At 40.5% G+C, this 15,240-nt stretch overlaps 2 protein-coding genes across 5 annotated transcripts in view; one reads left to right on the forward strand and one right to left on the reverse strand.

Annotated features, from left to right (window-relative positions):
- Positions 1-15,240, forward strand: part of LOC133512278 (general transcription factor IIF subunit 2-like) — a 33,246-nt gene that overhangs the window by 14,069 nt on the left and 3,937 nt on the right. For 2 of the 4 annotated variants that reach the window (XM_061841749.1, XM_061841746.1), the window contains exon 5: positions 13,845-13,923. In XM_061841749.1, coding sequence (XP_061697733.1) covers positions 13,845-13,923 — 79 coding nt within the window. Of the gene's footprint in view, positions 1-13,841; positions 13,924-15,240 lie in introns of all 4 variants that reach the window. The other 2 variants (XM_061841747.1, XM_061841745.1) reach the window with 1 other exon arrangement.
- kctd4 (potassium channel tetramerization domain containing 4) lies at positions 2,360-4,187 on the reverse strand. The gene has a single exon (XM_061841750.1). The coding sequence runs from the start codon at positions 3,901-3,903 to the stop codon at positions 3,127-3,129; it is 777 nt and encodes a 258-aa protein (XP_061697734.1). The 5' UTR covers positions 3,904-4,187; the 3' UTR covers positions 2,360-3,126.

Below are 15,240 nucleotides of genomic sequence, written 5' to 3' on the forward strand. Positions count from 1 at the left end.
GATAACCATCTGAGGTATGTTAGTTATTTTCATGCCGAGAGTCAGTACGTGACTGAGATCTGACGACAAAGACGGGGGTGTATTTGAGAGTGTGGTGATGGAGATGAAGGAATTGAATTTGCCCAGCAACAGGTAAAAAGTGTATTTGCTTGACTTGATCATTTTCTTCATATCTTTTCACTGACTTCATCCAAAGTGGCCTTTTGATGAGGTATGACTCGTGACCTTGGTATTATTAGTAACTGTAGCAATAACTGATTAAAAATGCATGAATCCGAACAGAATCCATAATGGCAGAACAGACAAGATTGACGACTATTTTACAGAAGATGTCCATGTTTAACTGACGCCCAATATTCTTTGCTTTTTGAAGTCCGTGTGGATGGTGTTCATTTGGATTTAACAATCAGTTATACTCTGGATAACACTTGTTACAGAAGGGAAGGATGGTGGAGGTTATCGCAGTAGGACAGGGAGGTGGCGAAGCTGTTCAGTGTTTATTTAAATAATAGTTATTCATTAGTACTAGGGATTTTGCAGATTAATTGTTGATCCAATTCAGCATTTCCCAATGACAGACATACCGCGACTGAAGAAAGGAGGAAAACTTGCAGAAACAGTTATACAAACATGCAAATACATCCATCTATCCATTTTCTTAGCTGCTTATCCTCACGAGAGTTGCGGGAATGCTGGAGCCTATTCCAGCTGTCAACGGGCAGGAGGCGGGGTACACCCTGAACTGGTTGCCAGCCAATCGCAGGGCACATAGAGACAAACAGCAGCACTCACAATCACACCTAGGGGCAATTTAAAGTGTCCAATTCACGTTGCATGTTTTTGGGATGTGGGAGGAAACCAAAGTGTCCTGAGAAAACCCACCCAGGCACGGGGAGAATAAACAAACTCCACACAGGCGGGGCCGGGATTTGAACCCAGGTCCTCAAAACTGTGAGGCCAACGCTCTCCATCTGATTCACTGTGCCGCTATGCAAATGCAGTATTTCATTAATTTTATTGTTGTCCATCAACAGCTATAGCAAGACATATCAGTAAACTGTGTAAAATTTCCACCTTATAGTATGACGAGGACCTAATCAAATTGTGTAGAAGTGTAATTTTGCAGGTATATTTTTGAATTGCATTATTTCATCCATAGTACATGGGTGATTGTGTAAAATGTTCATGTTAATAGTATACTATAGTGAAATGCAGTCAGATTAAAATGTTCTTTTCCTTGAGGGAAAAGAGGATGATTGGCCTTTTTTCTGGATATCAGATCTTCTCTCCTTCGGGACTGCTGCATTTTGATTTGCATGATTATGGAAGCAAACCTGTGTGACTTTACTTTGTTGTGTTCATCATAGTCTATTCTAATTTACATTGATTTAATAATCAACTTTGTAACCAATGTCTGCGGACAGACTTAACTGTCCTGTACATAAAAGTGTTTTGTAAGCCTGTACAATAAACTGAATGGGTTTTGATGTGTTAGCAAGCCTCAAAGAAGTAAGTCTTTCGTCATTTAGGAGACAATTTTAAACCCTTTATTCCATGTAAATATATTTCATTAAAGGAATAATGAACTGATTTTTTTTTTTTTTCCTCTCTTCCGAAAAACTTGAAAATCATGTCGATGGTATGCTCAAAGGGTTCCTTGTCTGCACCTTGCCAACACTGAATTCCTGCTTGTGCAGTTTATATGGCCCGGCCCAAACCTCAAACAGTATCTTGTTTGTGTCTATATATATATATATATATATATATATATATATATATATATATATTAATTATTTTTTACTGGGGGAAGTAATGCTTGTACAGAATTTTTAAAAGAAATGGGGAGCTCACTGATCACTTCACGATTAGATTCAACGAGAAGTCAGAGGGCTACGATTTTATTACATTTGTTATTATCAAGTGATTGCGTGTTGATTCAACAATGCGAGTTAAGTTAAGGTGGTTTCTTTTCTCTGACCAGACCAACCATTAAAATTCTTTTCACCACAAGATATCTTAAAAATACAAATACAGCATAGTATTTTTACAAAGGTGAATAAGATCCATGAAAATCAATTTCAAGATGAATTAGTGGGAAGTCATTAAAACTTACTAAAGGTCTGTGTATTGTTTTAGCTGAATCTTAAGACTTAAAAATGGTCTTTTAATCATTGAAGTTATACTTTTTTTTTAACATCTGAATGAATCCAGATATAGTATTTGTTCAATAAGGAAAATTAACTGGCTCCTTTTGGTTTTGGTCAAATGACCCATGATGATCATTCGTGAAAAATACAGCAATATTACAGTTACCGTCTTGGACAAAGATACAAAGACCTCCATTTGTCACAGAGGGGTTCAGTATAATTTTATTCATAAAATATTCACAGTCATTATTGCACTCACTACACAGAGGCTCACAGCACCAACACAAAATTGATTTAGTGCACATACGTATCATGCTCAATCCAAAAAGCCCTTACAACAGTCATAGTTGTTTGCGCTAAATGCTTAATGCAATGAAAAAGGAAACTCAGATGCTGGTTCTGATTTGGATGCCAACCTATTTGTGCATAATGAGCTATCAAACCAAGTACATGGATTGTACTGTAACACACACAAGTAAAAGCCAAGTGGCAGAATGGTGCACATTGTGGTTAGTTTTAAGGACGGCAGCCATTGCAAATGCCGTAATTGTGGCGAATGTGAAGCGGTCACTTTTGGAGAATTTCACTTTTTCACTTGTTTTTCATGTTGAAGGGGTCTCTGTGCTGTCTGCACTGCACTTATCAGGACTAAATAGAGTCAAAGTCAAATTGGTCTACATGAATGACATGCAATAGGAATGTAAGTTGATACCAAAATAGCATTCCTGCATGTAACGGCATTCCGCTTTGCTTTAATTCTGAGCCAAAATTGTGCATTAAAAATTCGTTATACAAACAATAACAGAAAGCAGTTGCTTCTTTTTTTATTTCTTTTTGCACAAATCACAGCTCAATACATATTACAAGACCGTTAAAGCCAAAACCAAATGTTGGCAGAGTGGATATGGAATCAGGCACTGCTTCTTTTTTCACGCTTCTCTTTTTTCCTTCTCTTCTTTCATCTCGCTCCCCCCTCGGCCTATTTGACAAAATGCAGAGCCTCGGCCGCCACAACGGACCCTTTGCTGCTGTCAAGGCTGGTGACCAGCCTGAAGCCGGACCTCAAGGCCAGCATCACCGTCTCTAGTTTCAGGCAGTCAAGCGTGCACAAGAATGTGCTGTCCTCCTTCAGCACGAGTCGCGAACCAGGCTCCGACTTAATGAAATGTTTGAACTGGATCACGTTGGATGACACCTCAAATTCTTCCGGAAAGCCATCCAGACGACTCTTGGAGATCTGCACCAGCCGGCCTTTGACCTTATCAATGAACGCGGCATCGCTGCAGTACACCTTGAGACCTTGTGACCTCTCGTGGCTATCTGTCATCTCCAAGAATGCAGGTTCCCGCTGGGCAGCCCTGTGACTTTCCCACTCAGCCACCGCTTCCACAAGTTCGACCAGACGGTAAAAACCGGCCTCTTTTCGGAGGAGCCCCGCCTCCCGGAAGTCGTCGGGTAGATGGAGCTCTCCAGTTCGTAGGTAGTTGAGCACGTGTCGGAAAACTGGACCATCTCTGTCGATGAACGGGTTACCCATTGAATCCATGTGCTGGACGGGCTTCTTACCATTGGCTAACTCTTCCAGAAAGGTCCCCTGATGCTTAGCAAGGGTGGTCCGGTGAGCAGTGTACAGGAAGCCCCCGACGTTGATTGTGATAGTGCCTGATGTGGGCTTCTTGAAGCTTTTGCTGGGCTGCAGCAGGTCTGGGTTGATGTGTCTCAATTCACTTTCCATTCTTCCGAGATTCCATTCCATTCTCAGGTAGCCTCTCAAGCGTCGACCCAGCCTCCTCAGAGCTGGCGTGTATGCATGTGTGCAAGCAGAGCGAGTCAAATGTTTTTTTTTTTTTTTTTTTTTTTTTTTTTCCGGAAGAGAAAGATTGAGTCTCTGATACTGTGATGTGTCGTCTGCGGTTGAGCAGTGATAATGAGTATGTTTTAAGTGTTTAATAGTGGAAGGGTGAGTGCCGTCTGGCAGAGGAGCTCCAGTGGACTGACTGAGAGAGGCTCTCTATATTGGTGTTCGCTCCTCTCTCTCTTCGCTCTCTCTCTCTCTCTCTCTCTCTCTCTCTCTCTCTCTCTCTCTCTCTCTTCTCTCTCTCTCTCTCTCTCTCTCTCTCTCTCTCTTCGCTCGCTCTCTCTCTCGCGGTCTGTCACTCTCTCCCTCCGAGTGGGTGGACAGCTAGCATGATATACAATTGGGAGGGGAGAGAATATGAGAGTAAATAGCAGAGGAGTGTGAACTCCATTTTTTTTCCCACTCCCAAGAGGTACACAACGAACCTCTAGCAATTAGTGTGCACATGTACAGAGACATTTACACCTTTTCATTGAGTGAAATTGAGTCTGTGTATTAAGGGGCTGACATACTTGTTTTTTCTGCCTGTGTTATGCAAGTTTATTCGCTGCAAATTGTTTTATGCAGCCTAACGTGTCTTCTTTCGCAACGTTGTTTTCCCATTGTGTGCGTGAATGTGCTTTTTTTTTTTTTTTGGTACTGGCTATGAAGAAGTATTGTCATACCTGTCATCTCCTACGGTTTAGCCACAGTTCATACGGATTTTGTGGTGAATCTTACGTATACGGTCGTATATCACAAATCAAACGGGTTCTGAAACTGCAGACCAAATTCCATTCTCCCCAAAAAGTTCTTGTGGTTTCGCAACAGTTTTTCGTCGCGGTCGGTCGAACTCACTAGCGGAGCGTTTGCGGTCGACTTGCTGGTGTTCTGGCTTGCACATCGGCAGGGTTCACCTTCCTCCTCCTCCAAAGTGCTTCCTCAAAATAGCCGATGACACATTTTTCCTCCCCGCAGTGTCACCGGGAGTCCGGCGTGAGTTTGGGTACGTTAGAGCGACAGCTTGAGTTGTTACCTAAGGAACAATTAAATATATTTATTCGCATTTGTTATGTCATATAAAATACTGTGATTTCTTGTCATTGAACCAGCAATCATATGCTGATTTTTAATCCTAAAAGAAATTCGGGTGTGGTTCGGACTCAGTTTCCCAATGTTGACTGCGCGCTTTGTCATCACGAGGCAACCAAACTCGCTTCTCTGGTCAGCATTAGCTTAGTTTACTGTCCATGCCGCTATACCGTATAGAGAGCAGAGAAAAGAAAGAAAGCAAGCAGAGTCAAAAGGATACATGAACAATTGTCCTCACCTCTCACAAAATTACTTATTACTTATAAATTATTAAAATTAATACAATTCTGAACACAGTAATGCCACTAAATAGACTTTGATAATTAGACATTAACTTCAGATATTCTCATGATGGAGATCCACAATAAAAATCATTGAAAAATTTGGTGTTTTTTCCCTGTGTTATTTTGACATATAATTTGCTTCATTATGTTACAAGAATTTTTTGCGCTCTCTAAGGATTTTTTTGGTAGTGTATACTGGTTGGCGCTCCGAAAATTTGACAGGTATGCATTGTGAATTGACATCAAATTAAAAAGAGCTTCTTTTGAAAATTATTAATGGTACTCAATCACCCCTGTCTCCCTTTTTTTTTTTTTGGGACCTCCAAAATGTACTGTACAAAATGAGGTTACAGTAATATATTGTTACTATTGAATGAATGTCATTTGCTCTCCTAAATGCCGTGGATGCAATTGTGAGTGATTAAGTTCAAAAGGGACATCATAATAAGAATCTCCTTTTTACAACAGATTTCCAGCATAGGGGACGTTTAATGTGTCCATCACACACAAGGAAATATAGATTTTTGTTATCTTCATCTGTCAGCAGATTAATCTCAATGAAGGCAAACCACTAAATGGATGCCAAGCAAAAAAGCTTTGCTTTTCTAAATGTGGCTAGTCGAGGGTGCCTTATTCATGATGTACAAATGATATAGCGTTCAACATGTCAATATAACAGTAACTCCAATAATGTGAAGCAATGCCGGATGTCTGCACATCTATGCATGTGACCTTCCTCTGTGGTGGTTTTTTTTCATCTTAAGCAATTATCATTATCATCCACACTCAAATCTGAATTACAAACAAGCCAAATGCCGCAGAGTGGATTTTGGGCCGTTAGACTTGCTTTCTGCCTCCTTGTCGTTAAGATGTCTTGTTGAGAGTGCTTGTTGTCTGGGAGAAAAAAAAAAAGTCAGGCTGTGCTTTGCACAGCTGTTGGAGCTGAATAATTACATTTCCAAAAATACTGCAAAAAAGGATGCTCCTTTCCTCTTAAAGGTAGTGAATAATTCATTAAGGAGCTGTAAGCGCTTGTGGTGAAACATGGAGTCACTGACTGCTGTGAAGCTGGCATGGCAACCACTTAAAATATGGTTCTCTGCAAGCTCTGAGCGATCAGTCTTTTCTGTTCGTTGCTGAAACCTTTCTTTTGCGGTCTGCATGTGGAGACTCTAATTACCATGTTTTAGGACGGTCAATTTCAAGTCTAAAAAAAATAAAAATAATAATTTGAGTAATACACTAATTTGTAATGTAACTGTGATTAACTTCCCCGCTTGTTATTTGCACCGAGCTAGCTCGTACTCTGTCTTGATCAGCATGGCCACGCGTCCTGCTCGTCATCCTCTTAAATATGCAAAAATTCCCTGTTTACCTTCCCAGTCATATTGAATAACTTAACATGAATAACTTTTCGGAATTAGTGGTTGTGTTGTCTTATATTTAGGAGGTGGGGTGTGTGTGTGTGTGTGTGTGTGCGTGCGTGAATGTGTGCGTGCGTGTATGTGTGTGGAAAATGCAAGACAAGCTGAGATGAACACCATTGTAAAATTATATGCATGGTAATTAATGGAATTATTGTATTTCCTTAATGGAGCAGCCGCTGGGCGGCAAAGATAGGGCTAATAGAAAATTATATATGGAGATCCAATCAGGATGTTACACACACGCACACACACACGCATGCAAAAATTCCTTCCCGTTGTCATCATTAACTGGTGCTACTCCATCACCCATTCGGTGTGTGTTTTAAAAAAAAAATACATAATGGATTGATGGATGGTTATCACATACTGTATATCACATACTGTATATTACTGGCATCCATCGGGAGGAATCATCTTCAAAAGCCTCACTTTTCAGGAAACCCCCCAAAATTTGCGTGTAGAGCCATTTACATTGCATCGTGAAGAGAGGAAGCCATTTTTAAGACTTAAAATTGGTCAATAATTTGTGAAAACAACAGACCCCATGATTGACCAGTAGTATTTCTGCAATACGTAACCTTTTAATGGTCTATTTTACTTGTTTTTTTGCAATTCAGTAAGTGCACTGCCTCATTCACAAATTTCACACCACATTGTTACCGTAGCTTTCACTTTGTCTGCCCAACGGTGAAAGTAGTAGGTTTGTGCTGTCAGTAACAAAAACAGCAAAGAAATAAGGCATTCATCAGTTTCCATCCCAACAAGTCCCGGAGCATCTTCCATCAAGTATGGCCCTGGCTATTTGAGGCAAGCGTATTATTAACTTCTCATGTACACGGAGGCCGTCATCTGTCATGTTAGATCCCAGAGATAATTGTTACCTGCCATTGACTAACGTGTGTATAGGGAGCAAAAAGACAATGAAATGATCACGCACAGAAGGAAATGTGCCTCCAGGGTAAGTAAAGCATGCCACGGAAGCAATTGACTTTGTTTATTATCTTGATTGTGCGTCGTTTGGGCTTTCAATAGTTCAGAGAACTATCTGGTACACATCCCTTAAAGCTAGCATGGTATGAAACTGTAATGAGACGCTCCGTGGCAACTAACAAAATGAAAGTACTTCAGGTGCTTTTTGGCAGCAGTTTTTGCAGTGTTTAGACATGCGTCCATGTAAAACGTCATCTATCTCGTGTTTATCAAATCAATAGAATGGATGAGGAGACTGGTGGTGGATGGAGGCTTGGTGGGCGGCTTGCTGTTTGTTGTGTGAAACATTAGGAAGGTCAGAGCTGCAAGCATAGGGCCTTGAAACAGATGGAGGGATGAGTTGAGAGTGAGGGGGTGGACGGGTAACCTTCTCTCCCTCGCATCTGTCTCTTTCCTGCCGTCGTCTTCAATTTTTCATGCTTTATTCAACTATAGGTCCTACTATTACAGATTGTTTTAACGCTATTTTTGTCTCCAATACGGATGATCTCTCGTCTTTGAAAATCTCCTATTAACTACTGGGGATGAACCTCCGTGATTGCTATTAACTTGCTTTCACAATATTTTAGCTCGTATAAGAGTACTAAATAACTGTCAAATAAAATGCCTACACGGGTATGCAATTTGACCAAATTCTTTGACAAAAATGTAACTACGTACGTTCATAGGAAAACTCAGGAGTTTGAACTGCCATCTTGTGCGACCTCACTGTTACCGCAAGACTTTTGGCAAATATCCAAGGATGTAAAATGTTTTCCATTTTGTGAACTTTTTTTGTATTTCCAAAAAAGGAAAACAGATGGTGTTGAGAAAAACATGCATTGTCAGACTACATACTTGATATTTTATGCAAGGTAAAGTGGATTTTGTTTTGACATTACTTTATTTTAAAACTTGCTCTGTAATCTTGTTAATATTGTATGGGCAACACACTAGTTGACCACTGTCTTTACGTTTTCCTATTAGCTGTGGTTAAAGTATTTGTACACTTTTAGGCCCTACCTGGAAAAAAATGAATTATTTTGTAACCCTTGAAAGTGTTCAATCACATCAAATGGCAGACCAATGCAGACACTCATGGGTCAGTTCTTGGACCCCTCTTGTTCAGACTGTTTTCAGAACTTTCATTTGGACTATCATAGCAGTGTCTCTTTATGACTATAGTCCAGTTGAGGTGTTGTCACTGTCTAAAACAGATAACTGGGTAAGCCCAAATTTTCTCCAATTAAACCATAACAAAACTGAGAATTCTTTCTGGCAATTAAGAAAACAATTAAGAAAACAGGATGACAAATAAAAATAATACCTGGAGTAATTACTTTAAAAAAAAAAAAAAACTCGAGTCCAAAACCTGGGTGTTCTGATTCTGACCTGACTTTCAATGGTCATATCAAATCAATTACTAAAACTGCCTTCTACCAGCTAAGAGCATATCTAGACTAAAGGCTTGTATGTGTCAAGCAGACCAGGAGAAGCTCATCCACACTTTCTTAAGCAGACTTGACTATTGTAATGGTCTTCTGAATGGACTCCCCAAAAAGCGCATTAAACAGCTGCCGCTCATTCAGAATGCTGCAGCTCAGGTTCTGACCCAAACAAAGAGGTCAGCGCATATAACTCCAATTCTAAAATCCTTCCCCTAGCTTCTAGTCAGCTTTAGAATAGATTTTGATGTTGCCCCTCACACCGAAGCCTTCATATCCTCACTCTGTGGCCCCTCAACCTACCAAACATTTTCAGTTAACATGCGTCCACTTGTGTGATGTACTGCGTGTGTCTGTGTCAACTTAGCTTCTTTTTGCTGGTATGTGTTTTATCCAAGCATTTCCCCAAATTGCATATCAATCAAAAAAAATGACCTTTGTCTGACTTCTCCTCCATTCCAAGTGCTGATGGCCTGGATATTCCGAGCGCACCATATGTAATTAGATTGAACTTCATGTGGCACAAGACGTTTGACAGCATGTGGTGATTGCTATGGTGACCAACGCTATTACACCTGCACTAAATGATTCAAGGCTGTTTCAGTGGAATGATATGCTTTCCAAGCTATAATCATCTTTTGCCAACAAATGTGAACTCAACGAAACATTTATATGTGCTTAGGATTTGCCCACTGGCTCAGTACAAGTGTTTGGTACAGCCATTTTCTACCCACTGATACCGAAAATAAATGCTTTGCTGCTTCTGCAAACCGATGCCGATAACTTTTTTTCTTTTTTTATTGTTGAATTGTTGGAAAGATTAAGTGGGGTCCCACTTTTTATGTAGTGTATGTAATTGTTTTATATGAACCTGGTCCAAAGTTAGTCTTGATATTATCACTACACGAGACTACGAAGAGATAGCGATGAGGTGTCATTTATAAGTGCACCTTGTTTTGATGCAATTATTACTAATCTATTCAAATAATACACAGGTTAAAGTATTTTTTTTTCTTCTAACCAATATATGAGAAGGTGCTCATTCATTTTGTGTTTCAAAGACAATCAAATCTGTGGGTGTGCGAAGAGTGCCGGAGGCAGTGAGGAGTGTTGGTGCTGAGCAGAGCTGCCAGACGGACTTCAATGGTGGATGCCCGGTGGTGCTGGTCACGTCCAAAAAGCGAGGGCTTGTTGGTTTGTTGAGATTTATTGGCCGTTAGGTCTTGCTCGAAGCCATGGGATGATTGTCATTTGAGAAAGTGCTGGTGATCATATGCTAATTCACTCCAAATATTGACTATTTTTGGTGTCATAGGCAAAGGATTTGTGTCAAAATATCCATGAGCAGTATAACCACAGGCCACTGGTGACCGGCTGAGGCAGCTATGCTTTATCCGCCCAATTTTATTAAGATCAAACATCTGTATGGACCACCACCACCGTCTTGATGTAATAATTAACTCCCCTAATAGTTATTGTCCAACTTAAGAGTAACCATCTCCCGCAGTATCTGGCTGAACAGAGGTGGGAAGTTACAGTGTATTAATACACATTTCCATATCATATGTTGTTGGTTTTGAATGAGAATAACAATGTACAGTAAAGCTCATGGTCTGCCTTATATAACTTCAATATCATTAATATACTGTAGACTGTTATTTTTATTGTTAGGAGCTTTTCTTCCTGGTGCTTTGTTCTTGCCAACAATTTTGAAGCAATTTCCTCAAACCAATTGCTTGAACTTCTGGTTTAGTACTGTAGATACAAACATTGGTTTAAAAAAAAAAAAAAAAACTCGTCAAGTAAAAATCCTTTTCAATCTAAGAATATCTGCAGGGAACTAAACTTTCTTTTATTGATTGGACTTGTAGTCATTCGTCCTTTTCACCTTCTCTCCCTGAATTAAAAATCAGGATTATTCACTGTAAAATCAATAATTGTACTCATTAAAAAAAAAAGTGTCCCTCCTCTGTCAATGTGTAAATACTTTAACCCAAAGATGCAAGTCTATGTATCAAATGGTTTCATTTTTTTAAATAAAAAAAATATTGATTATTATATGAGTAGCTTTGTATTGATATAGATTTTTGGATGAAAAGTGAGAAAAGTTCATTGTTCGCACTCGTGAGGTGACTTATGGCAACATGAGAGAAAAGACAAAATGTCAATTGAGCAATTTGACGTTTAGAAGAGTGGAAAATAAAATCTGCTTTGTAAAAAGAAAAAAAATTAAAGGGAAAAAAAAAAATATATATATATATAATATATATATAACTACCTGTTTATAGTACACATTTTTAGTTTGTGACTCCCCTTTGCCATTAAAAAAAACACTTTTTAAAATATCTAACAACAGAAATCCTTGAATCCTCAACCTGCCTCCTGCCCCTAAACAGTTGGGCTGGGCTCCAGCACTCCGGCGACCCTTGTCAGGATAAGCAACTAAGAAAATGGATTAATGTATACAATTCTTAACTCTTAATAGTATTTGTGCATGTACATTTTGGCTTGTCAGAATTGCAATATATTTTATGACGAAGAATGATTCTTATCTTTGGCACAGCGTGACTTTTCCAGTCATCGACGTAAAAAGAACAATCCGGTGTTAACAGTCGGCGTGTCGGCGAGTCGTGCTGTGCCACTCTCGTCACAGAATGTCGTCATCCTGGAAAGAAGCGTCATCCTTCACACGTCTTTCTTTTGCCTCGCTTGCCCACACATTTGAAATGCTGAGACAGGGTGACGTGGGCACACACCCCTGCGCCGTCAACATCAGAGGATTCCGTTTCCTCAGCGGGTCATCGGGACCTCCTGCTGCCCTTGGATCATCTCACTGAATTCACGAGTGTAAAAAAAAAAAATATATATATATATATATATATATATATATATATAGTGGAGAAACCACCGCAAACGGTGCGTTGACATTACAACAACGTGCACCCATTTAGGACTAACAATTGGCTTATTCCGAGGAAAATATCTAATACCATGTGACGCCTTGAGGAAAGTCTAATGAGCACAATAAAATGGAGTGAGGTACACAGATCTAGCCATGATTGTGGGGGAAGTTCGAGATTAATGTTGCCCATAAACACCTGGGCAACGTGTTCCATAATGTGCGCCATGCAATGAACTGGCAGCAACATTCGGAAGCTTGCTGTTTTCTGTTTGCCATTGGCGTGCACCATTTGTTATCAAGCTATCGTCACCCGGTGACAATGGACATGACTCTCCTTGGAATTTTGACCTAGTTTACTGGAAGACGTTCGCTTTTGGAATTATTTCTTCCCTGTCTTGTGAAAAGACAACATTTTTTGTTTTTGTTGATATCCATCACAGTTGGGGAAAAAAAAAACAACTTGGATATGAGCGACTGAGGGGCATTAAGGCTTTCGCAAAGTACCTTGACAAACTCACTAACCCACTTAATCCTAATTATCCTTAATCCTGCCGCAACAAAGGCTCAATTACATGGGACACCATTTATGCCTGACGCTTATTTCTCGGCTTTATCCAAATCTGATGAAGAAATAGCAGTATCGGTTGATCGGGAAAATGGAGGAATATTTCCATATACACCCGTGCCGGCACAGTTCCGGGGCTCGGGGGAGCCGTGAGCTCGCCCCCCGTCAAGCGACCTCCGGGGCTTGAATACTCCCATACGGTGGTGCTCAAGGCTGTGTATGGAAGTATTCCTCCATCTTCCCGATCAACCGATACTGCTATTTCTTCATCAGATGAGGATAAATCTGAGAAATCAGCGCTGGGCATAAATGGTGTCCCATGTAATCGAGCCTTTTTTGCGGTACGTAACATGTCACATCTGTGCACATAGGTCATGTGACTCGCAAAAATGGCAGCTCCGATGAAAAATCGTAATTGTCGATAAAAAATCTGCTCAAAACACTATTAAATGAGAGAGGATTTAACATCACATTGACAAAGTAGAGTACATATTACATGACCTATTGGATACATTGTTCATGCAAACCAGTGGATTTCCCCTTTAATAATTAAACTGGTCAACAGCAGTAAACCTGTCATTAGTACTGGTAATTATAGTCCAAATTCAAATCTAGAAATGTTGGCAGTATTTAATGTCTCTATTCTTGAATAATAAAAAAACAAACAAACATAAAAATAAAAAATAGACTTGTAGGAGATTGGGGTCCCTCGCAAGCCATAAATGTTTAAGGAGAATGCTGTTAGGACTCCTTTAAGCTTCATGTTGTTTGGTTTTCGACACCGTTCCATATTTTACACGCAATCCCCTGTAATTGCATCGTCCTCTTCTGCACGGCCACTTAGCTCACCGCACCACTCGAGTGCGCTCGCTGTAACGGTTGCCTTGTGGCACCACAGTAATTATTTTCTTGTGCTCAACACACTTGACGTCTGAATGTAATGTCCCCAACGCAATAATCTAGATGAGTACCTTAGTACAGAAGTTTTTATTGCTGGAGCAAATGTTTGTGACAAGTAGATGATGATTTTTTTTTCTTCATGGCACAAATGTTCATGCAGGGTTTATGTGAATCATGATAAGCCGGCTGACCCTATTTGTCTTTGTGTGTGTGTGTGTGTGTGTGTGTGTGTGTGTGGTGTGTGTGTGTGTGTGTGTGTGTGTGTGTGTGTAGAAGAAATCTGTCTGGAGGGGACGGTGGTGCACAGAGCTGAATGCAGACCCGTCGTCACTGACAACTACATGAAGCTAAAGAAGTGAGTGAACGGTCAAATGTTGTAACCGATGTGGACAAAACAAATATGAAGAAAGACATGTAGTGAGAACAATGACATCACACTTTTATGTCTTGCAAGACAGTTGCGGCGATGTGCCATGTGTTATGTATGAACCCCAACACAATAACACAACAATCCCACTGTGTATCCTCGTGAATATTTGTACAGCCACATATTTTTTTAAACCACTTTCTGACAACTGTTTGCTTTCCATTGGAATCTGCTGTTCAAGGCACATTACTGTCACTATAGCAACTATATCATTGGCGGATGTGCAAGTGCAATGGAAACACGTTTTAATATGTTGTTTCAGACCATTTCTTTGTCCACTATTAGTCAACATTTAACTTGACAAAGAGCACAATTGCTGATAGTAATGGCCCCGTTGGGGGGGAGGGGAGGGGAGGTTCTAATGTGTTCCACACTGATCATTTGGTTTGGATGCTGGTCAGACGTTACAGATGGCCACATTTTCGTACATGGTGATCTGTCCAACAAATGTTCCTTCATTAAGGGAACTGAGGAGCAAGCAAGAATTATCATGATTTAGCTCGGCTAATCTTTTTTAAAGATGGCCTATGTGGCTATTGAATGCATGCTTGGACCTGTAAAAACCATGAAGTGATGTGGCTCTGTCATCATGTGGAATACAGTTTAGCACTGCATGGATTTAAAAGAAAAAAAAAATCCTTTTGTTTCAAGGTCAAGTGTCATTCCTATAAACATTCTAAAATAGATATTGTAATGAAAAATATATATAACATTATTCACTTCAATGTCTATAAGAAAAAATAAATGTGAGCGGAGAGCGCGTCATCCATGCGCAAAGTTGCGGAAGTGTCATTCTACGATATCCAAGTGGTCGCCATATTTGCTGCATCGCCTGTCCGTGACGTCACCTGGACATTCGCCATTGAAAACACACGGTGCACCCTAACTATGGGAGACAAACGCGGCCCTTCTGACACGGAAGCTCTTTCTGAGAAGGAGAACACCACACAACCGGGTGAAGTTACCGGGGCAATATTACACCTATTGTTTCGAGCCATATTCAGATGATATGCGATCACGGCCAAACTGCCTCCCCGTCTGATCCCCTTCCGTGGCGGAGATGAGCCAACGCTGGCGACAATGCTGCACTCAGCCGCCTGCGACTACTCTACTGTAAAGTCGGCCAGGGTGGCTCGTTACAGCCGGCCGGCGTGGCTCATTTTCTGTGCCGAGGTGGCTTATCGTGGCACCAAGCCGGGCCCCTTCACGGCGTTGTCGTCGCACGTGGCTGAGTGCGGCATTGTT

Source organism: Syngnathoides biaculeatus, chromosome 14 (assembly GCF_019802595.1).
Source record: "Syngnathoides biaculeatus isolate LvHL_M chromosome 14, ASM1980259v1, whole genome shotgun sequence".
In the NCBI taxonomy this organism is placed as follows: domain Eukaryota; kingdom Metazoa; phylum Chordata; class Actinopteri; order Syngnathiformes; family Syngnathidae; genus Syngnathoides; species Syngnathoides biaculeatus.

Excerpts from the sequence above, each read along its gene's own strand:
- kctd4 (XM_061841750.1), bottom strand. The coding sequence starts at position 3,903 with ATGGAATGGAATCTCGGAAGAATGGAAAGTGAATTGAGACACATCAAC.